The sequence below is a fragment of the Chiloscyllium plagiosum genome, unplaced genomic scaffold (assembly GCF_037043375.1).
Source record: "Chiloscyllium plagiosum isolate Xiang-an unplaced genomic scaffold, Cpla_swu_hap1 HiC_scaffold_8, whole genome shotgun sequence".
Lineage (NCBI taxonomy): Eukaryota > Metazoa > Chordata > Chondrichthyes > Orectolobiformes > Hemiscylliidae > Chiloscyllium > Chiloscyllium plagiosum.
Window position 1 is genome coordinate 18592229 of NW_028270146.1, and position 24627 is coordinate 18616855.

The 24627-nt window shown below is 42.2% G+C and overlaps 1 protein-coding gene across 2 annotated transcripts in view; it reads right to left on the reverse strand.

Moving 5' to 3' along the window:
- The window catches only part of adck1 (aarF domain containing kinase 1), a 673127-nt gene that overhangs the window by 231639 nt on the left and 416861 nt on the right, over positions 1–24627 (reverse strand). For both annotated transcript variants that reach the window (XM_087989469.1, XM_043697034.2), the window contains exon 8: positions 8996–9145. In XM_087989469.1, coding sequence (XP_087845595.1) covers positions 8996–9145 — 150 coding nt within the window. The remainder of the gene's footprint in view (positions 1–8995; positions 9146–24627) is intronic.

Here is a 24627-nt window from a genome sequence, read left to right on the forward strand (position 1 = left end):
ACTCAACACATTGATTTTGCTGTTGAAGCTATTTTAAAAGGCATTGGATGCTACAGGACCATGCAGTATCTGTAAACTCACTTCAGAATCCAATCTGTACTTTGCGCCTCACTCTAGTCAAATAGATATTGGCAATTTTCTAAACAGTGAGTACTCCTTGAGGCACTCATCTTCCAGTTTTATGCTTGTCTTTTCCATTCCTATATTCCTAGCTGTTGCCTTTCATGTTCCCACTCTATTCCTCTCTCTGCCTTTGCACCTTGTGCACAGTGCACATATAGTCTATAGTTTATGTAATTTCGTCATTGTTTTCAGATCCTTGCATGGCCTCATCCTCATCCCTTGATATACCCATAATCTTACAATTCCCAGCTGTTTAGCCCGAGACTCCTTCAATGCTGGCTACTTATTTGTCAAGCGCTATTACAGACCTTTATTTCAGCTGACTAAATCTAAATTCTGAAATTCACTCCATAATCCTCTTCATTTTTCAGATATTCCTGAAGTGGCACTCCACTTGACTTGTGTCTCTGGGGTCAAAATGTTGGTTCCTTTCTCTAATTTCTCTCTATGTGATGAGTTGTCAAATAGTCTTTGATAACACTCCTGTGAAGCATTTAACAATGTTAAACAAGCTACAGAATTTCAGGTTCATGCCACTGAATGTCTTTGCAAAGCAACATTACAAAAGGCCTACCCGCCACCACAAGTGAAAGATTCCCCACTGCGATATTTGTAAAAAGAGCAAGTGAGTTATTCCTAGTGGCCCAGTCAATATTTATCCCTCATTCAACATCAGAAATACAAATTATCTGATCATTGCAGCATTGCTGTTTGTAGAACTTGTCAAACGCAATCTGCATGTTACATTTCCAACAGCAGTACAATTCAAAAACATTTCATTGGATATAAAATGCTTTGGGATATCCAGTACTCGTGAAATGGTGCTTTATGAACTGTGTTGCAAGTGCAGTGTGTGTGTGTATATATAGGATACATAAATATCCTTTACGTTAGATTTTGGAATTTCAACTGGTGGCATGTAAGTGTTCTGTGTTTGTGAAGAGGTTTAATGATTAACTGTAAATATTTCTCTAGACACTATGATTTCTTTTGAACTTCTGTCAGGGATAAAAACTTGCTGGAGAGTAATGGACTTTATGGAGGATTTCATAGAATCAGTATGGAAATAGGCCCTTTGGCCCAATACGTCCACACCAACCCTCTGAAGACCCTCCCACCCAAACCCATTCCTCTACATTTATTGCTGACTAATGCACCTAACCTACATACCCCTGAGCACTATGGGCAATTTAGTATGGCCAATTCACCTAATCAACACATCTTTGGATTGTGGGAAGAAACCAGAGCACCCGGAGGAAATCCACACAGAAAGTCGACCAAGGCTGGAATCGAACCTGGGTCCCTGGCACTGTGAGGCAGCAGTGCTAACCACTGAGCCACCATGCTGAACTTTAGTTCCCATTAGGTGAATTTCCTGAGCAGGGTTAAAAAGTTAAGCATCAAGTTTAAAATAGAAGGATCCAGAAAGGATTTTTTTTATAGGGAAAAAAAGCCATAGGTTCAAGAGAGCCATTTTGGATTCAGTTTGCAGCGGTCTTGGCTGAAGCTGCAAAAGATGGTTTCTCCTCAAGAACAGAGATGGTTTAGAACTGGTGAGGAATATGTTATGTTAATGTAAGGAGTCAGATGAATGTTCCAGACCAGAAGACAGAAAAACATATTTGACCTCATCCTTACCAATTTGCTGGCTGCAGATGCATCTGTCCATAATCTGTCCGTGATAGTATCGGTAAGAAGAACCACCACACAGTTCTTGTGGAGACAAATTCTCATCTTCACAGCGAGAGTAACCTTGGTCGTGTTACATGGCACTATCGCCGTGCTAAATGAGACAGACTTTGAACAGATCTAGCAACTCCAGATTGTGCATCCGCGAGGAACAGTGGGTTATCAATAACAACAGAATTGTACTCCAACACAAATGCAAACTCATAACATATCCCCTACTCAACCACTACCATAAAACCAGGGAACAAATCCTGGTTCAATGGAGGGTATAGGAGAGCATGCCAGGAGCAGCACCAGGAATACCTACAAGTGAGGCGTCAACCTGGTGAAGCATGAGCAGCCTGTGATAAGCAGAGCTAAGAGAGCGCACAACCAACGAATCAGAGCTAAGCTCTGCAGTCCTGCCACATCCATCATGAATTAAACAACTGACTAGAGAAGAAAGCTCCAAAAATATCCCTCCTCAATAGCGGAAAAGCCCATAACATCAGTAAGATAAGGCTGAAGTATTTACTGCAATCTTCAGCCAGAAGTGCCAAGTGGATGATTCATTTCAGCCTCCTCCCATGGTCCCCAACATCACAAATACCAACCTTCAGCCAATTTGAATCACTCCATGTAATATCAAGAAATGTTTGGAGACACCAGATATTGTAAAGGTTATGGGCTTTCACAACATTCCAGTAATAGTTCTAAAGACCTGTGCTCCAGAACTTACTGCTCCCCTTGCGCAGCTCTTCCAGTACAGTTACAACACTGGCATCTAGTTGACAATGTGCAAAATTGCTCAAGTATGTTCTGCACACAAAAAGCAGAACAAATGCAACCTAACCAATTACCACCCCATCAGTCTACTCCAGATCATCAGTAAAGTGATGGAAGGGGTCATCAACAGTGCTATCCAGCAGCACCTGCTCAGCAATATCCTGCTCAGTGATGCTCAGTTTGGGTTCCACCAGGGCCACTCAGCTCCTGAATTCATTACAGCCTTGGTTCAAACATGGACAAAAGAGCTGAATTCCAGAGGTGAAGTGAGACAGCCCTTGACATCAAGGCTGTATTTGACCAAGTGGCATTAAGGAACCCTAGCAAAACTGGAATCATTGGGTATTGGGGCAAACTCTCCACTGGTTGGAGTCACACCTGGAACATAGGAAGATGGTTTAGTTGTTGGAGGTCAGTCATCTCAGCTCCAGAATATCCCTGCAGGATATTCCTCAGGATAGTGCCCAAAGGCCAGCTGCTTCATTAATGACCTTCCCTCCATCATAAAGTCAAAAGTGGGGATGTTCACCGATGATGCACAATGTTCAGAACCATTCGCCACTCAGATACTGAAGCAGTCCATGTTGAAATGCAAAAGATCTGAACAATATCCAAGCTGCATTGACAAGTGGCAAATAACATTCATTCCACACAAATGCCAGACAATAACCATCTCCAATAAGAGACAATCTAACCACCAACTGGACTCGCTAAATAAACACAGTATGTACAAGAGCAGGTCAGAGGCTAGGAATACTCCAGTGAGGAACTCACCTCCTGACTCCCCAAATCTGTCCACCATCTACTAGGCACAAGACAGGAGAGGGATGGAATACTCCCCATTTGCCTGGATGAGTGCAGCTCCAACAACACTCAAAAAGTTTGACACCATCCAGGATAAAGCAGCCCCCTTGATTACCACCACACCACATTCCCTCCATCACCAATACTTATTAGCAGCAGTGTGTACTATCTCAAAGATGCACTGCAGAAATTCACCAGAGATCCTTAGACAGTATCTTCCAAAGCCATGACCACTTCCATCTCGAAGAACAAGAGCAGCAGATACACGGGAACATGACCACCTCCTGCAAGTTCCCCTCCAAACCATTCACCATCCTGATTTGGAAACATATCGCCGTTCTTTTACTGTTATTGGGGTCAAAATCCTAGAATTCCCTTCCTAAAGGCATTGTGGGTCAACTTGCAGCACATGAACTGCAGCAGTTCCAAGAAGGCAGTTCAGCACCACCTTCTCAAGGGGCAAATAGGGCTGGCAGCTGGCCAGCCCAGTGACGTCCACATCCCCAAAACACATTCAAAATAAATGTTTGGTTTATATTCTGAAGAGTTATTTGAAGCTGAGAAAGTCTAAGCTCAAGTATAAAGTCTCTGAGCAAAAGGCTTTGAGACTCTCAAGACCAGGAACTAAAGCCAGAGTTAGGTCATGCCTATAAATGTGTTAGAGAAGGGAAATCTCTCTGAATGTCATAAAGGAATACCATTGAGGTTATTGAAATTGCATTTTTACTGTTTCTAAATCTTTAAACTTGAGTTATGTGTAAATAGTCTACATTATTCTATTTTTCTTTATTTCTTCTTGTAATAAACCTCTGACTTATTGTTAAAATGAAAATTTTGCGTATTTGTGATTCATTCAAAAGTTATCTCATTAAAACCAAAACAAAACCGAATATGATCTGTCAAGCCAGGTTTCAGTTTGGGATCTAATTTGACAGCACAGTGGCTCTGTGGTTAGCTCAGCTGCCTTAAAGCGCCAGGGATCTGGGTTCAATTCCAATCTCAGGCAACTGTCTGTGTGAAACTTACACATTCTCCCTGTATCTGTGTGGGTTTCTACCAGGTGCTTCAACTTCCTCTCACAGTCTAAAATAGGTGGATTGTCCATAGTGTTCAAGGATGTGTAGATTGGGTGCATTATCTCCGGGAAATGCAGGGTTACTGGAATGGGAGAATGGGTCTGGGTTGGATGTTCTTTGGAGGGTCAGTGTAGACATAGAGTCATAGAGATGTACAGCACGGAAATGGACCCTTAGGTCCAACTCGTCCATGCCAACCAGATATCCCAACCCAATCCCTTTTGCCAGCACATGGTCCATATCCCTCAAAACCCTTCCTATTCATATACCCATGCAGATGCCTTTTAAATGTTGCAATTGTACCAGGCTCCACCACTTCCTCAGGCAGCTCATTTCATACATACACCACCCTCTGCATGAAAAAATTGCCCCTGAGGTCTCTTTTATGTCTTTCCTCTCTCACCCTAAACCTATGTGCACCAGTTCTAGACATCCCCACCCCAGGGAAAAGACCTTGCCTGCCCCTCATGATTTTATAAACCTTTAACAAGGTCATCTCTCAGCCACCAATGCTCCCGTGAAAACAGCCCCACCTATTCAGCCTCTCCTTATAGCTCAAATCCTCCGACCCTGGCAATATCCTTGTAAATCTTTTCTGAACCCTTTCAAGTTTCACAACATCCTTCTGATAGGAAGGAGACCAGAATTGCATGCAGTATTTCAAAAGTGGCCTAACCAATGTCCTGTACAGCTGCAACATGACCTCTCAACTCTGATACTCAATGCTTTGACCAATAAAGGAAAGCATACCTTGTCAAACACCTTACTGAAGTCCATATAGTTCATGTCTACCACTCTGTCCTCATCAATCCTCAAAAAACTCAATCAAGTATGTGAGACATGATTTCCCACGCACAAAGCCATGTTGACTATCCCTAATCAGTCCTTGACTTCCCAAATACATGCAAATCCTATCCCTCAGGATTCCATCCAACAACATGCCACCACCGATATCAGGCTCACTGGTCAATAGTTCCCTGGCTTTTTCTCACCACCCTTCTTAAACAGTGGCGCCACATTAGTCAATCTCCAGTCTTCCGGCACCTCATCTGTGACTATCTATGATACAAAATCTCAGCAAGAGGCCCAGCAATCACTTCGCTAGCTTCCCACAGAGTTCTAGGGTACACCAGATCAGGTCCTGGCGATTTATCCACCTTTATGCGTTTCAAGACATCCAGCACTTCCTTCTCTGTAATCTGGACCTTTTGCAAGATGTCATCATCTATTTCCCTACAGTCTATATCTCCCATGTCTTTTTCCACAGTAAATACTGATGTAAAATACCCTTTTAGTATCTCTCCCATTTTCTGCGGCTCCACACAAAGGACGCCTTGCTGATTTTTGAGGACCCTATTCTCTCCCTAGTTACCCTTTTGTCCTTAATGTATTTATAAAATTGTTGGCCGAATGGCCTGATTCTGCACTGTGGGATTCTATGATTAGCCAGTAACAACATCAGCTGGGGTTATAACAAAATGCAAAGTTTTCTTTCTTTCTCGCTTAATGCTTATATCAGTTTTTTTTATTCTTTCATGGGATACGGGCATCACTTACTCGGCCAATATTCCTAATTGCGCTTGGCAAGGTGGTAATGAGCCACCTTCTTATTTACTGCTGTTCAGATGGTACAGGCTCCACACATAGTGCTGTTAGGGAGCAAGTTTCAGAATTCTGATGCAGTGTTATGCTGAAGAAACAATATACTTCTAAGTAAAGACGGTACAAGTCTTAAAGGGGAGCCTACAGGTTGAGGCATTTCTATGTGTCTGCTGCCCTTGTGCTATTGAGCGGTAGAGCTCATGGGTTTGGCTCCAGTGCAACAGTGCCCCTCTTGATAAAACACACTGTTCAAACTGTGCACAGGTAGTGCAGACAGCAAATATTTAAGTCTGTGTTTGGCATACTGATCAAGTGAACTGCGATTGAATATCAAAGGATACTGATTATATCCAGGCTTGTTGGAGATAGTCATTGCCTGGTGCTTGTGTGGTGCAAATGTTACTTACTACTTATTAGCCCAGGCCTGGATATTGTCCAGGTCTTACTGGAATTTGAACATGGCCTGCTTCAGTATTAGAGGAGTTGTGAATGAAACTAACCAGGGTAGTATCATCAGCAAATATCATCACTTCTGACCTTATGATGGAGAGAAGATCATTGATGAAGGAGATGAAGATGGTTGAATTCAGGACACTGGAGTTGAAAAGGGTGGCGCTGGAAAAGCATGCCAGGTCAGGCAGCATTGAAAGAGCAGGAGAGTCAATGTTTTGGACATCAGGACTTCATCGGGAATGTGGAGGTGGAGGGGAAATAAGAGATAAATTGGGAGGGGGTAGGGGGCGGGAGTAGGCCGGAAGGTGCTATGTGGATAGGTGGGATTGTGATAGGTCAGTAGGGAGGATGGACCGGATAGCTGGTAAGGAGGATGTACAGGTAGGACAGTTCAACAAGGTGGTGTCGAGCTGAAAGGGTGTGTAACTGGGATGAGGTGGGTGGGGGTGTGAGGGGGAATGATTTGGAAACTAATGAAGTCGATGTTGATGCCATGTGGTTGAAGGGTTCCATGGTGGAAGATGAGGCATTCTTCCTCCAGTTGGCAGGTGGCTTGTATCTGGTGGTGAAGGCGGCCCGGGACGTGCATATCCTTGGGGATATCTGGTTAGCATGGACGAGTTGGACTGAAGGGTCTGTTTCTGTGCTCTCTATGACTCTATGAGTGGGAGGGGGAGTTGAAGTGGTTGACCACAGAGTGGTGGGGTTGTTTGGTGCAGGTGCTCAGGACACTATCCTGAGAAACTGTTACTGTGATGACCTGGGAGTAAGATGATTGGCCTACCACAACTACAACCATTTACCTTTGTGCCAAGTTTTCCCAGAGTTTTCAGCAGAGACCTTCTCCCTACCAATTCCCATTGATTACAGTTTTGCTTGAGCTCCCCGGCGCCACACTCAGCCAAATGCTGCCATAACATTAAAGGCAGCCACTCTCACGTGACCTCTGGAGGTCAGTTCCTTTGTCCATTTTTGAACCAAGGCAGTTATGAAATTAGGAGCCATGATGGCATGGTGGAACCCAAACTGAGTATCAGTGAGCAGGTTACTGTAAGTCAGCTTCTCCATCGCTTTGCTGATGATTGAGAGGAAACTAATGTGGCAGTAATTGGCCAGGTTGGATTTGTCCCGCTTTCTTTCAAGCAGGCATACTGGGCAATGTTCCACATTGTTGGATAGATGTGTTGTAACTGTACTGGAAGAGCTTGGCGCGGGAAGCAGTAAGTTCTGGAGCACAGATCTTCAGTGCTATTGCTGGAATGTTATCAGAGTCTGTAGCCTTTTTAGTGTTTAGTGCCTTCAGAAACATAGAAAACAGCAGCAGGAGTAGACCATTCAGCCCTTACAACCTGCTCTGCCATTCAATATGGTAATGCTTAAGCATCCAGCTCAGTCCCCTGTTCCTCATACCTTTCAATCCCTTTAGTCCTGATAAATATTTCACATTCTTTCTAGAAAACATTCAATGCTTTGGCCTCAACCACTTTCAGTGTTAGAGAATTCTACAGTTTTGGGGTGAAGAAATTCCTCTTCATCTCAGTCCTAAATGGCCTAGCTCTTACATTTAGACTGTGACTGCTGGATCTGGATACCCTTGAGATTGCAAGGATGTGAATCAAACTGGCTAAAGTCTGGCATTAGTGATGCTGGAGCCTCAAAAGGAGGCCGAGGTAGGTCATCCATTTGGTACTTCTAGTTAAATATGACTACAAATAAGATCGCTTAACCCTGCTTATTGCATGCTGTTTTAAATAGTTTGGCACCCAAGTAGACCTTGTTGTAGGTTTATCGGCACTCCACCTTTATCTAAACCTGGTGCTGCTCTAGGCATGCCTTTCTGCACTCTACGGAACCATGGTTCATCCCTTAGCTCGATGGTAAATGGCATAATGGGGTCTATGCTAAGCCAGAGATTACAGCTTGTGGTTGAGTACAATTCTGAAACTATTGTTGGCCCACGTGAGCCTCAAGGACACCCTAGTTCCATTCAGCACAGAGGTACGGTGCAACACAAATGTGATAGGGTACGTCCAGTGTGAAGATGACACATTGTCTTCACAAGGAGCATGATGGTTGCTCATATCTATATTGTTCTGCACACTGAGCTACATAAGGAGAAAAAACTTTATAAAAGAGAGATGTATTCTGGAGATCTGAAGCTGGGTCACTGAACCTGAAATGCCACCTCTGCTTTCTCTCCACAGATGCTGCCAGATCAGGTAGGCTTTTTCTAGCAATTTCTGTTTTTGTTAAGGAGTGCCTTAAAAGAGTAAAATGAAATAAAGGGGAGCAGAGATTTTAGGGAGCAAACTCAAGAAGTTAGGATCCAAGCAAGCAGAGGCATGGTTACCAATGATGGTCGAACGAAAACCTCCTGAATGATGCATTCAGATTTTCATGTAGGACTTGAGCCCACAGCCTTCTAACATCAGCCATATCTCGCCTGGCAACACAGAAAAACACCCAACAGATTCAAAGCTTACCTGATACAATCCATGATCCAGCAGAACAATTTCAGTTTTGTTGGTTTGAGTGGACTTTCTGACCAACACATTGCCAGGATGTGGGTCACAATGCACAAAGCCATTTACAAAGATCATTTCGCTGTACATCTTCCCCAGACTTTGAGAAATCTGCAATATAGAAAAGAACGAAATATGGAATGTGACATGAGATTTTGTTGTGTTCAGTAACTATTTCAGAGCAAGCGTCAAATTCTTTCCTTCTCTTGCTTGACTGCCATTCCAGTAATATTTTTCTGAAGAAGCCGTGGCATAAATGACAGCATCTCAGGAACTGGAGGATCTGAGAGGAATTGTCATCCAGTCGGGTTTCAATGCCTTCAGAAGGCAGCAGAATTCTGGTTTAACAGATTCCTGAGCTTTTATCACATGACCTGTCACTTTTGAGCATTCCCTCCTTGTCAATCATCCTTTCTGTCTGTCTTTAAAGCTTTTTCAAATCAATAAATAAATATCTTTTTAAAAATTTAAGAAACAATTTAAGGCAGTTAATAATCAAGTACCCTGTGATAGGTGTGGAGTCACACGTACACCAGACCAAAAAAAAAGACTTCTTAAAGGCCTATATCTTTTGCCTACAAGTCAATATCTGCAGCATTGACAACCCCAATTGAAAATCAGGACAGTCCCCATTTTAACATGAATTATTTTTCTTGAATTTTTCACAGAATGTGCGAGTCACAGGCAAGGTCAGGATTTGTTGCCCATCCTTAATTACCCTTGCATTGAGTGGCGCATTAGGGCCGTATTGGGAGGCAATTAACAATCAAGCACTTTGTGATGGGTCTGGAGTCACATGTACACCAGAGCAGATAAGGACAGCAGTTTTTTTTCCTGAAAGACATTCATTAACCAGAGGGGTTTTTATGTCACTCAATGATTTACAGTAGCATTGCTGAAGTGAGGTTTACTAATTAAATTCAAAGTCCATTAGCATGGTGGGATTTGAACCCACATCCCTATTAGCCTGGGCCTATAGACTACCAGTCTGTGGATATTACTGCTACAACACCATCTCCCCTGGAGGATGGTTTTTGAATAGTTAAAATCTTGCCTGTCGGAGAAAGTCTGCAAAAAATAAAGCCTGCATAAAATGACAGCCAAATCCCATCCCGAGTCAGTTGACACTTCTGGGTCTATCAACTCCATCAGTAGAAAGCAGTATACCAGCAGAAGCACATTATAAAGCGGAACTCAGATTGCATAGGCTCTAACTTTAAGCAATGTCATGGTCAGGTCTCTGTTCAGAACCAGCACTTTTCACTCTTGATTTGAGTCTGCAATTAAACACTGGCCTTTCAGCGTCAGTAAATAAGAAAGGAGGAGAAGGGGAGCAGCAAAGTGATGATTTCTCTGGCAGCTGTCCATCAGTGGTGTTTTTACTCAGAAAAGTTGGCTTCACCACTTACATACAGATGGCAGTTCTCAAAGCTTGTGGATAGTCTGTATGTATGGCTGTATCAATCTACTTCTTATTTTAGACAAAATCAAAGTATTGCCGATGCTGTAAATCAGAAATAAAAACAAAGAAAGGCTGGAGAGCTCAGCAGATCAGGCAGCATGTATGGAGGGAAATCGAAGCAAGCTTTCAGACTGATGGCCTTTGGTCTGAAGATGGAAGGTCAAACTGAAAGCTTAACTCTGTTTTCCTCCAGAGATGCTATCTGACCTGCTGAGCACCTTTTATTTTATCACACATTGCATTATATGATGGTTTCTGACCATGAAGAATCATTTTAAAATTCAGTAGCTCTAAAGAGTATGACACCAGAAATGAATGGGTATGGAAAGGTAGCACAAATAAAAGGCTGAGGAATTTGACAGAGCTCTTAAAATTACAAAAGATTTTGACAGAGTGGACACGGAATAAATGTTTCATTTGTAGTTTTGAGCATAACTGGAGCTCATAAATACAAGGTATTTACAAAGCTGAGATTTGGAAGATTCCTATTCACCTACAGAGTGGTGAAAACGCTGAACTTCCTATCATAGGGATTGGTTGAAACAAATAGCAGACATCACTTAAAGGAAAGCTAGTCATGCGTCTGAGTAAAAAGATTAAAATGTCACAAGTTAAAATCTCACCACAGCAGGTGGTTAAATTTGATTTCTATAAAATATCTGAAATAAAAAGCTCACCTAATGGCAACCATATAACCCCGTTGTCAATTGTGGTAAAAGCCCAAGTAGTTCACTAAAGTCCTTTAAGGAAGGAAACCTGCCATCATTGCCTGGTGGTGAATTTAGATGAAGGAAGATGCACCTTTGCTCCATATCCCTTGCTTTCTTATGACTGACTCACAGCGGGGCAACTTCATGACACATTCCCACGGTGATAGCTGAATCCTGATTGTGGTACATAGCAAACATTCTATGGAGCAACTTGTCCCTGTTGTGAAAATAAGTAGTTATTTATCCAAAGGCACACCAGCTTCCTGGTGTGTCAGGAGCCTGGACTTTGAAGGAAAGTGGTTTCAGAGTTGAAGGTTTGCACTTGGAGCCATATGAAGCCTTTTATGAAGTTGCAGTGTCCAACTACAATGTGCAGGTCTCCTCAAGGAGAGTTGCAAGCACTTCCTGGAAACGGATCTTTTTTTATTATTTTTTGTTCATGGGATGTTGTTCAGCCAGCATTTACTGCTCTCCCCTAAATGCACAGAGGGCAGTTGAGAGTCAGCACTTTGCTGTGGATCTGCAGTCACATGGAGGCCTTATCAGATAAGGACAGTATGTTTCTTTCCCGAAAGGGTATTAGTGAATTGGATGGGTTTTTAAGGCAATGACAATGGTTGCCACGAGGCGAGTTTTTTTATTTCAAATGTTATTGAATTCAAATACCACCATCTGCCATGGTGGGTTTTGAATCCATGCCCCTAGAACCTTAGCCTGAGGTTCCAGATTAGTAGTCCGGTGACATTACCACTACACCACTACCTATGCAACTGGAAGTCTGTTGCCCTGGCAGTATGACTGCTGCTATTCTACTGAAAGATGTCTCCATGGTCTTGCTGATGCTCCTGCTGCTGACTTCTTGATAATGCCCACATTGAACAGAAACTGGTCACCAACCCCTAACTGGGTAGGGTTCCTGAGGTGGCATTCTAATTGACTACCTCTGAGAAAACTACATCTGATGCCCATGATCACTTCCAGGTTCCCAAATAGGAACTGGGATCCACCTGGAGAAAATACATTCATTTAACTCTCAAATTTTAAGTGAGTACTAAGTGTGAGCATATAATGCAGGCAAATAGTGCAATGTTGTATTGAAGGAGTGCCGCAAGGTGGGCAGTAATACCTATGCATGAGACTTAGCTGTTTAAGTGGACGTAAGAGGTCCCATAGCAATGATCACATGAATAAACAAATCAGGAACTGTGGATCATTCTGCCCCTCCATTATTCAATCACATTGTGGCTGATTTGCTTGTGTTTCATATTCCACATTTCCAGCTACCCCAAAACCCATGATTCCTCTAGACGAACAAGAAATGTCAACATCCACCTTAAAACTATTACAAAATCCCGCTGTGTAATCAGAGAAATGAAGATTATCTGTATGCACATATAAAGAAAGTGACATGCTCGAGAATTCTTAGAGGCATGGCATTCTAACCAGAACTCCATCAATAAACACATCAATTTAGACCCTGTCTACCTTCTCTTGAAAAAAAGAACCTGAAATGACATCACCCACCTGAAGAAAGCAAGACCTATAAATAGAGAGGCAGGACATATCATCAGCACTTCACCAGAGACTCTCACTGATGATGTTACCTCGTCATGGTGAATAAATATCTGAAAATGAACCTTCCAGCTCAGCGAGCTAACCTACAGACTTAATCATCAATCTTCTCAAAAATCACTAAAGTGAAACCTCTCTCCTACATACAAAATGCATGCTACAAACAGAATGCCCATAACGTCCGAAATATGTGTCCAACATAGACAGGAAAATTAGGACTCCATCTTATACCAAATGAAACAAAGCCTCACATTTTCTGCCACACTCCACACTTTTCAGTATTTGACTGCTGGAACATTCAGTGTGTTGAAGGTTTTGAACCTGGAAGACTACTTGAGAGTGTTCCTAATCAATGTTATTCAATGGCTGCTTCTGTTTCTTCAATATTCAGCCCTGAAAACCTCAGATATATCTGCACTCCTCCAATTCTGGCTCTTTGATCTCTCTGGTGATTGCATTGAGATTCTGGAATTCCCTCCTTAAATCTCACAACTTCTCCACCTCTCTTTCATCTTTTAATACGTTCCTTACATGTTACCCCTTTGGCTAAGTTTTCAATCACCTGCACTAACATCTCCTTATATGCACTAGGTCGAAATTGTTTGAATACACTCCTATGAATAAGCTTGAAATGTGTTAATAATTAATAGTGCTCTATCAACAAAGTTAGGAACATAAAAACAGAGTTGGGCCATTCAGCTCATCGAGCCTGCTCCAACACATTATTTGTTCATGGCTGATCATCTACCTCAACGTCCCTTCCCCACATTATAACTTGATGAAATTAATATCCAGTAATCTATCAGTTTCCGTCTTGAATATTGTGAAGCAACATAATTTGTATTTCCCCGATATACTGTGCAAACTAGCAATCTGTATAAATGGTATCATTCAGAGAGCAGAGTACCAGTGGTTGGTATATTTGATGGTTTCAAACTATTAAGTGCATTCAGTATTACCTGGGACATCTCTTGGTGTGAACTTTTCAGTAGGTCACACAGAACAGATCAATGTTTACTGATCAATATTCAGAAGACCGACAGTCAATGAGAGGAGAAGGTTGTTACCTTCAAGGTGCTCATCAGTCAGGTACTTTGGAGCAGGAAAATGAGAGTATATCCTGAAAAGGTGGTGCTGTAACAGGAATTCCTGGCTGTGTACACTTGGAGCCATAGAGATGTACAGCATGGAAACAGACCCTTCGGTCCAAACCGTCCATGCTGACCAGATATCTCAACCCAATTGAGTCCCACCTGCCAGTACCCAGGCCATATCCCTCCAAACCCCTCCTATTCATATACTCATCCAAATGCCTCTTAAATGCTGCAATTGCACCAGCCTCCACCACATCCTCTGGCAGCTCATTCCATACACATACCACCCTCTGTGTGAAAAAGCTGCCCCTTAGGTGTCTTTTATATCTTTCCCCTCTCACCCTAAATCTATGCCCTCTAGTTCTGGACTCCCCAACCCCACGGAAAAGACTTTGCCAATTTACCCTAGCCATGCCCCTCATAATTTTGACAAACTCCGACACTCCAGAGAAAACTGCCCCAGCATATTCAGCCTCTCCCTATAGCTCAAATCCTCCAACCCTGGCAACATCCTTGTAAATCTTTTCTGAAACCTTTTAAGTTTCACAACATCTTTCTGGTAGGAAGGAGACCAGAAATACACACAATATTCCAACTGTGGTCTAACCAATGTCCTGTACAGACGCAACATGACCTCCCAACTACTGTACTCAATACTCTGACCAATAAAGGAAAGCATACCAAATGCCTTCTTCACTTTCTTATCTACCTGCGACTCCACTTTCAAGGAGCTATGAACCTGCACTCCAAGGTCTCTTTGTTCAGCAACACTCCCTAGGACCTTACCACTAAGTGTATATGTCCTGCTAATATTTGTTTTCCCAAAATGCAGCACCTCGCATTTAATTAAACCCCATCTGCCACTTCTCTGCTCATTGGCCCATCTGGTCCAGATCCTGTTGTAATCTGAAGTAACCCTCTTCGCTATCCACTACACCTCCAATTTTGGTATCATCTGCAAACTTACTAACTGTACCTCTTATGCTCGCATCCAAATCATTTATGTAAATGACAAAAAGTAGAGGACCCTGCACCGATCCTTGTGGCACTCCACTGGTCACAGGCCTCCAGTCTGAAAAACAACCCTCCACCACCACCCTGTCTTCGACCTTTGAGCCAGTTCTGTATCCAAATGGCTCGTTCTCCCTGTATTCCATGAGATCTAAGCTTGCTAATCAATCTCCCATGGGGACCTTGTTGAACGCCTTACTGAAATCCATATAGATCACCTCTACTGCTCTGCCCTCATCAATTCTCTTTGTTATTTTCTCAAAAAACTCAATCAAGTTTGTGAGACATGATTTCCCACGCACAAAGCCACGTTGACTATCCCTAATCAGTCCTTGCCTTTCCAAATACACGTACATCCTGTCCCTCAGGATTCCCTCCAACAACTTGCTCACCACCGAGGTCAGGCTCACTGGTCAATAGTTCCCTGGCTTGTCCTTACCACCCTTCTTAAACAGTGGCACCACGTTAGCCAACCTCCAGTCTTCTGGCACCTCACCTGTGACTATCGATGATACAAATATCTCAGCAAGAGGCCCAGCAATCACTTCTCTAGCTTCCCACAGAGTTTTAGGGTACACCTGATCAGGTCCTGGGGATTTATTCACCTTTATGTGTTTCAAGACATCCAGCACTTCCTCCTCTGTAATATGGACATTTTGCAATGTGTCACCATCTATTTCCCTACAGTCTTTATCTTCCATATCCGATTCTACAGTAAATACTGATGCAAAATACTCATTTAGTATCTCCCCCATCTCCTGCAGCTCCACACAAAGGCTGCCTTGCTGATCTTTGAGGGGCCCTATTTTCTTCCTAGTTACCCTTTTGTCCTTAAATGTATTTGTAAAAACCCTTTGGATTCTCCTTAATGCTATTTGCCAAAGCTATCTCATGTCCCCTTTTTGCCCTCCTGATTTCCCTCTTAAGTATATACTCTTCTAAGGATTTACTTGATCTATCCTGTCTATACCTTACATATGCTTCCTTCTTTTTCTTAACCAAACACTCAATTTCTTTAGTCATCCAGCATTCCCTATACCTACCAGCCTTTCCTTTCACCCTGACAGGAATATACTTTTTCTGGATTCTCGTTATCTCATTTCTGAAGGCTTCCCATTTTCTAGCCGTCCCTTTACCTGCGAACATCTGCCCCCAATCAGTTTTTGAACGTTCTTGCCTAATACCGTCAAAATTGGCCTTTCTCCAATTTAGAACTTCAACTTTTAGATTTGATCTATCCTTTTCCATCATTATTTTAAGTTTAATAGAATTATGGTCGCTGGCCCCAAAGTGCTCTCCCACTGACACCTCAGTCACCTGCCCTGCCTTATTTCCCAAGAGTAGGTCAAGATTTGCACCTTCTCTAGTAGGTACATTCACATACTGAATAAGAAACTTTTCTTGTACACACTTAACAAATTCCTCTCCATCTAAACCCTTAACACTATGGCAGTCTCAGTCTATGCTTGGTAAATTAAAATCCCTTACCATAATCACCCTATTATTCTTACAGATAGCTGAGATCTCCTTACAAATTTGTTTCTCAATTTCCCTCTGACTATTGGGGGGTCTATAATATAATCTCAATAAGGTGATCATCCCTTTCTTATTTCACAGTTCCTCCCAAATAACTTCCCTGGATGTATTTCCGGGAATATCCTCCCTCAGCACAGCTATAATGCTATCCCTTATCAAAAACGCCACTCCCCCTCCTCTCTTGCCTCCCTTTCTATCCTTCCTGTAGCATTTATATCCTGGAACATTAAGCTGCCAGTTCTGTCCATCCCTGAGTCATGTTTCTGTAATTGCTATGATATCCCAGTCCCATGTTCCTAACAATGCCCTGAGTTCATCTGCCTTCCCTGTTAGGCCCCTTGCATTGAAATAAATGCAGTTTAATTTATTAGTCCTACCTTGTCCCTGCCTGCCTTCTTCCAAGTGTTGGGATTAGTGATCAGAAAAAGTCCTGAGAGTTATGGGTGCTCAGAACGAATCATGGACTATGAACACTTCAAAGCAGGTAAGAGTAAGAATGAAAAAAACCCGCAATTGGCATTGCTTAATGCAGCTGAGCAGGACTGGAGCTTGGAGAATTGCACAAGTTGGATATTGGTGCAAAGTTGTCATTGTACTTGTAAGAGGTGCTAGACTGCAGTTTCCAGAATCCAAGCAAGCACCATCCTAATTTGTAGTTTATTATTATATAAATTAACGCACCACCACAATTCTAGACGATCCCAGCATTGTTGTACTTACAAAGAGAAGATTTGAACATGGCACTAATAGATGAAAATGATGACTTGTCAATGAATGGCTGAAGCCAATAACCAGCAATAGTTTTACAGGTAACTGTCCAACAATGAAGCATGTGCACCGACACAGACGTAAGAAAAATATCTCAACCCCTTTTTTAATGTAAGTGAGGACAATATTGAACCTAACATTTTGCCATCAGAAGCTGGTGCACCTTGTCTCACTAAAATGCACTTGCATCCCTTACCTCACTGCCTTGAAGGAGAAGAGCAGCTGGAACATGGACATACCAGCTCCTGCAAATTCCCCTCCAAGTCACACAAGATCCTGATTGGAAACATATTGTTGGCTTCTCATCACCATTTGGTGAAAATCCTGGATCTCCCTCCCAACAGCACTCCCTAACAGTCAGTGTATGTACATTACAAAGACCTCCTCATCACCTCCTCAAGTATGTACTGTTTGAGTCAGGCAGTTAATGCTGACTGGTCAGTGACACCCACATGAATGGCTTAAACAGCTACAGCCAAGTGATTTTGAGAGTAATGGCGTAGCAGATTAAATAATAATAAAGTTAGCCTCTGTCAACGTAAGATATATGCCCACAGGGCAACAATGGCTGTACCAGGTCATGCACTACTAATGGGAGGAAGACAGTAAGTATTCCTGTGTAGAATGTCCAGAGTGTGATAAACAAGCTGAGACAACAAAGCCACGTGCAACAATTGGTTGCAGCTAACCTCACCACTCAATGAGCTTGCATGTCAACAACACACACAAGAACATGATATGTGGTACCCACATTTCTCTTACAGGATTAAATCAATAAACAACACAGCAAACCAAAGCTCTTTGAGAATTGAGAATTCCAGATTCAGCAAGACAAATAGATGCCCTTGTGAGCTCTTGAAGGAGTTTTGACACCTATATCTCATATAAATGAATGTGCATTTGTTTTATTTGCACATTAACCTGTTATTATAAAATGTATTAATTGATTTTTCAATAATTAATGGTTGTAAAACTTGCATTTAGAGGCAAAGGATATACAACATTATCCTATAAAAGCTCTACATAGCAGCAATAAGATAATATGACAATATCATTTATAATTCATGAGTGTGGCATTGGAAAAGCACAGCAGGTCAGGCAGCATTCGAGGAGCAGGGGCCCTTCATCGATTCCCCTGCTCCTCAGATGCTGCCTGACCTGCTGTGCTTTTCCAGCGCCACACTCTCGACTCTGATCTCCAGCATCGGCAGTCCTTACTTTCTCTTAATATCCTATATAAATCAATGAGTATGGACTGTGTACTTCTCACTGATCTTCAAAAAAGCCAGTACAGACTGATTGGACATAATAATCTCTTGCTCTACAGTATTGGTTTATGATGCAATGACCAGCAGAACCATCAGCAGTAGACAGTAAAACCAAAACAGTGAGTTTTACTAACATCCAACATAAATATAGGTATTGAGTTCTTCCAGTGAACATAAGTATCAGTTGCTCACAGTGCAATCTCTTCTACATTGGCCAAACCAAATGCAGTTTGGGTGACTGCTTCATGGAACACCTCTGCTTAGGCTGTAAGAACGACACCAACTTCCAGTTGCTTGCCATGTCAATACACTATTTGCTCTTCTGCCATTATTTCCATCCCAGCTCTGCCACAGTGCTCTAGTGAAGCCCATTGCAAGCTGGAGAAATAGCATCAAATTTTCGACTTAAGCACTTTACTGTCTTCAGGACTTAACACTGAGTTCAACAACCATGAACGCGGTCCTCCATTTTAATTACACCCCCTCCCCTCTAAATTGCCTTGATGTCATGGCTTTGCCCTCAGCAGAGTTAACCTATTTTCTTCTATTCACAACCTATCATTCGTACTCATTAACATTCATTGTCGGTCAGAATTTTTTTCTCAGAGTTGGAATGCCTAATATTAAGCATTACCATTTAAGGTGAGAGGAGGAGATGTGATGGGGGAAGCATTTTACACACAGAGTGGTAGGGGTTTGGAACACACTGCCAGGGGTGGTGGTGGAGGCAGATAAGATAGGGGCGCTTCAGGGACTTTTCAATAAACACATGAATATGCAAGGAATGGAGAGATGTGGACCAAAGGCAGGCAGAAGGGATCAGTTTAATCTGGTATCATGCTTAGCACAACATCGTGGGGTGAAGGGCCCTGTTCTGTACTGTTTTATGTTCTATGTTCAATCACATATTTTGAATCTTCATTGCTCCTTTGCCACTCCTATTGCCTTTTGTTCTGGGCATTCTCACCATCTGTTCTGGGCATTCTCACCATCTGTTCTACTCATTCCACTCCAGAACAACGTAAAGACCATCATTTTCCAGCCAGTTTCAATTGCAAACAACATTGTTTGAACTCAAAACATTAACTCTGTTTCTCTCCCTACAAATGCTGAACTTCTCCAGCACTTGCTGTTTTTATTTCAGATCTCCAGCATTTTTACCTTTATATCATCCTGACTCAGGTGGGTGAGCTGACACAACGCTAAGTCAAAAAAGGTCATGGATTCAAACTCCAGTACAGACTTGCAAACACAACCTACATGGATAACAGGGGAGCAAGGCACTAGAAGAGGTACCATCTATCCAATAAAAGATCCTGTCTGCGTGCTCATGGTCAAGGTTGACATAAGATGAACATCAGCCAGAAGTTAATCATTCAGTCACTCATTTATGTGCTGTTTGTGATGTCTTGAAATATGCAAACTGGTTTCCCGCAAAACAAGAGAGACACTTCAAAAATAATTTATTGACTGTATGGTGCTTTGGGACATCCTGAGGGAGTGAAAAGCCCTTTATAAATACAAGCTTTCTTTTTTTACAGCCACTCATGAGATGATGCCTAATTAAGTTCCTTCAATGAAGAGCTACCATTAAGAATCTTATCAGAGCATCCAGATGGCATTTAGCATGAGTTAACCATTTGCAGTACCAGTTCAGTCAGGACTTGCTCTTGGTAAAAGAATGGGTTACACATGCAGGCGAATTCAATTGACAAGTAGTATCCATTTGTTTCCCAGTTGACGTTTTTACTGTTGACTCAAGAGTTGGCACTACTGCATCTGGCACAGTTATAGCTGAGCCAATGGAACGTTCTAAACATATGATCTTTAAGGAGCAATATTCCCTCCCTAGTTACTCTTTTTCCCTTCGTGTACTTATAGAATATCTTTGGATTCTCCCTAATTCTATTTGCCAAAGCTATCACATGTCTCCTGTTTGCCCACATGACTACCCTCTTAAGTATACTACTGCTCGTATACTCCTGTAAGGGTTGACTTAATCCCAGCTGTCTATATCTGACATGTACCTCCTTTTTCTTGACCAGAGCCCCAATTTCTCTAGTATCTAGCATTCAATACACCTACCAGGCTTGCCCTACCACACTGACAGGAACAGACTGTCTCTGAACTCTTATTGCATTTTAAAGGCCTTCCACTTCCCAACTGTTCCTTTACCTGCGAATAGCCTCCCCCAGTCAACTTTTAAAAGTTCATGTCTAATGCCATCAAAATAACCTTATTCCAATTTATAACTCTAGTTTTTTCTGATCAGTTCTACCCTTTTCCACAACTATTTTAAAGCTAATAGAATTATGATCATTTGCCCCAAAGTGCTCCTCACTGACACTTCAGTCACTTGCCCTGCCTTATTTCCCAACAGAAGACCAAGCATTGCTACTTCTCCAGCAGGTTCATCCACATATTAAATAAGAAAGCTTCCTCATACACACTTAACAAATTCCTCCTCATCCAAGCCCTTAACACAATGACAATCTATGTTTGGAAGTTAAAATCCCCGACCATTACAATTCTATTATTCTTACAGATATCTGAGATCACCTTATATATATGCTTTTCAATTTCCTGCTGCTTATTAGGGGGTCCATAATACAATCTTAACAAGGTGATCATCCCTTTCTTATTTCTCAGTTCCACTCATGTAACTTCACTGGACAATCCCCCAGAAATATCCACACTACGTACAACCATAATGTTAGGCCTAACCAAAAACATCACTCCTCCTCCTTTCTTGCCTCGCTTTCTATCTTTTCCATAGTGTCTATATCAAGGAATATTAAGCTGCCAGCCCTGTCAATTGCTGAGTCATATTTCTGTAATTCCTATGATATCCCAGTCCCATTTCCAAACCGTGCCATATGTTCATCTGCCTTACCTGTCAGGCCTCTTGTATTAAGTAGATGCAGTTTAATTTATCAGCCTTACCTTATTCTCTGCCAAGTTCTTGTCTGTCTTGACTATTTGACATGCTCTCCTTATCTACTGTACCAGCCTCAGCCTTTTCTCACTATCGCTTTGGTTCCCAGTTCTGCCCCTTCAACAATCTACAGATACAGAAATTACCTAAGAACAAACACAACACACTTTGCTCGAAAATGCCACTAGCACTGTCATACTGCTCTGGGATAACTTAATATGAATGCTTAATATCAAAAGTCAATCAAGAGAGAGATCTCAGTGTAAACACAATTCTCACTTAGGCTATTATAGATTTACCAAAAAAAGTTAACAGATGAAGATATAGAAGTTCTATAAGTCTTAAAATCAAACACTTAGCTGATCAGGCTCAAAACCAAAAGCTCTTCTTGAAATAACTCCACAGAGCCCAGCATCCCATCAGCAAGTCACCCTTTATTTACATGTCCTCGTCACTGATCCAACTCCTTCAGAGCTAGCCATCAGAGCTAACAGGATGTCTGATGTTCTTATCTGTCAGCCAACTCTCCCTGATTGGACCATATTAACAGCCCAAATCAGGGAACTCATATTCTATGAGACCCACCTGGATGACCTTGTTACAAGCACTACAGTTCTTTTCTCCTATAGTTTCTGGCAGTGATTTTTTTTTTAAATTACTGATACCTGAAGCTGTATTGAAGTTGGATTTTAGACCTCCCATGTCAGCTATAAAACTGCATTGCTTGCTTGTTATTTCAGTGAAACCCAATCCTCAGAGCCGTTATGCAATATCTCAGTATGACAGCTGTGAAACTATACCTGATGCTGCTTCATAAAAAGCCTATCGCTGAGCCTTGGGCAACCCTTCAGTCTCCGACATTGCCATGTGGTCACTCTCCCATGCTCTCTCGTCTTTCTCCCATTTAAAGTGTCTTTGATTCTGATTTTTTTAAATTCAAAAACAAAATGCAACACTTAGAAAAATGGCAATTATTGCCCCAAGGAGGTCAGTAAATCCAGGTCAGTAAATACTTGCATTACTTGCGTTACTAGCTTCCAAACTTTGGACCACCACTATCTAGAATAATAAGGGCAGCAGATTCATGGGAACACCATCACACTGGCTGCTTGTTCCTGTCCAAAGCCACTCACCATCATGACTCAGAGTGGAAAACAAACCTCAAAACCAAGAGCAGCTCTCACAACCACGATCCTCTTCTGTCCACCATTTTGTTTTGATACTAAATAAATATTTCACATCAGTATTTACTGTATTGAAGGACATAGAAGCTAGGGGACTTGGGAAATAAATAGTGATGTCTTCAAAAGAGTTTATATTACAGATGCAGAGGTGCTGGATATCTTAAAATGTGTAAAGGTAGATAAATCCTTGGGACTTGATCAGGTATGTCCTCAAACTTTGTGTGAAGATAGAAAAGACATTGCTGGACCTCGTGCTAATATATTTGTATCACTGACAGCCACAGATGAGGTGCCAAAAGTTAGAAGTTGGCTAATGTGTATAGATCCCTGAAAGTTGCCACCCAGGTTGATACGGTCATTAAGAAGGTGTATGGTGTGTTAGTTTTTATTGGTAGAAGGATTGAGTTTCGGAGCCATGAGATCATGTTGCAGCTGTACAAAACTCTGGTGCACCGCACTTGGAGTATTGCATACAGTTCTAGTCGCTGCATTATAGGAAGGATGTGGAAAGGGTGCAGAGGAGCTTTACCAGGATATTGCCTGGTATGGAGGGAAGGTCTTATGAGGAAAGACTGAGGGACTTGAGACTGTTTTTGTTAGAGAGAAGAAGGTTGAGAGGTGATTTAATAGAGACATACAAGATGATCAGAGGATTAGATAAGGTGGACAGTGAGAGCCTTTTTCCTCAGATGGTGATGGCTAGCACAAGGGGACATAGCTTGAAATTGAGGCATGATAGATACAGGACATGTGAGAGGTAGGTTCTTTATTCAGAGAGTAGTAAGGGCATGGAATGCCCTGTCTGCAACAGTAGTGGACTCGCCAACATTAAGGGCATTTAAATTATAATTGGATGAACATGTGGATGATAATGGAATAGTGAAGGTTAGATGGGTTTTAGATTGGTTTCACACTTCAACACAACATCGAGGGCCAAAGGGCCTGTACTGCATTGTAATGTTCTATGTTCCAATGTGGTGCCATTATTTAAGAAAGGCTGTAAGGAGAAGCCAGGGACCTGTAGACCAGTGAGCCTTACATCAGTGGTGGATAAGTTGTGGGGGGTGGGGTCTTCTGAGGGACAGGATGTACATGTATTTGGAAATGAAAGGACTGATTAGGGATAGTCAACATGGCTTTGTACACGGGAAGTCCTGTCTCACTAACTCGATTGAGTTTTTTGAAGAGGTGACAAAGATTGATGAAGGCAGACCAGTAGACCTTATCTCTCTGTACTTCAGCAAAGCATTTGCCACGGTTCTGCACTGCAGACTGTTTATTCAGATTCGATCATATGGGATGCGGGGGGGAGCTAGCCAACTGCATACAAAATTGGCTTGAAGGTAGGGGACAGACGGTGCTAGTAGAGGGATGCTTTTCAGCCTGTGACACCAAAGAAGTTGTGACTTGAACACCTTCAGGTCATCTCAAATCTCTCCCCAACAAATGAGTTACTTGAAGTCTTTTGTTGTATTTGGTAGAGGCAAACACAGCAGTTATCTAGCAGTTACACCTAGCCTCCAAACCAGATTGAGGTGAAGTTGATTTAAGGAAAAGTGCTAAGCAGAACATGGGGAAATTTTCCTGCTCGTCACTGAATGGTGCCATGGGACTCCCTCACCTAAGCAAACAGGCTAGGCTTCAAATCAGTATCTGTGATTTTTTTATTAATTCAGGAGATGTGGCTATTGCTGGCTGGATAAGCATTTATTGCATGTTCCTAGTTGCCCTTGCGAAACTGCTTTCTTGAACTACTGCAGTCTATTTGGTGCAGGTAGACCAACAATGTCGTTAGACAGTGAGTTCCAGGATTTTAACCAAATGACACAGAAGAAACAGTGATATATTCCCAGGTTAGGAGGTGCAGTGCCCATGTCCACCCTGTCCTCGATGGTAGTCGTTGTGGATGTGGAAAGTGCTAAGGAGCCATGAGTTTGCAGATTGTGATCGAGTACAATTTAGCTGCTGCTGATGGCCCACAGCACCTCATGGATGACCAGTCAGTTGTTACAGCTGTTCTAAGTCTATTCCATTTGGCTCGGTGATAGCCATA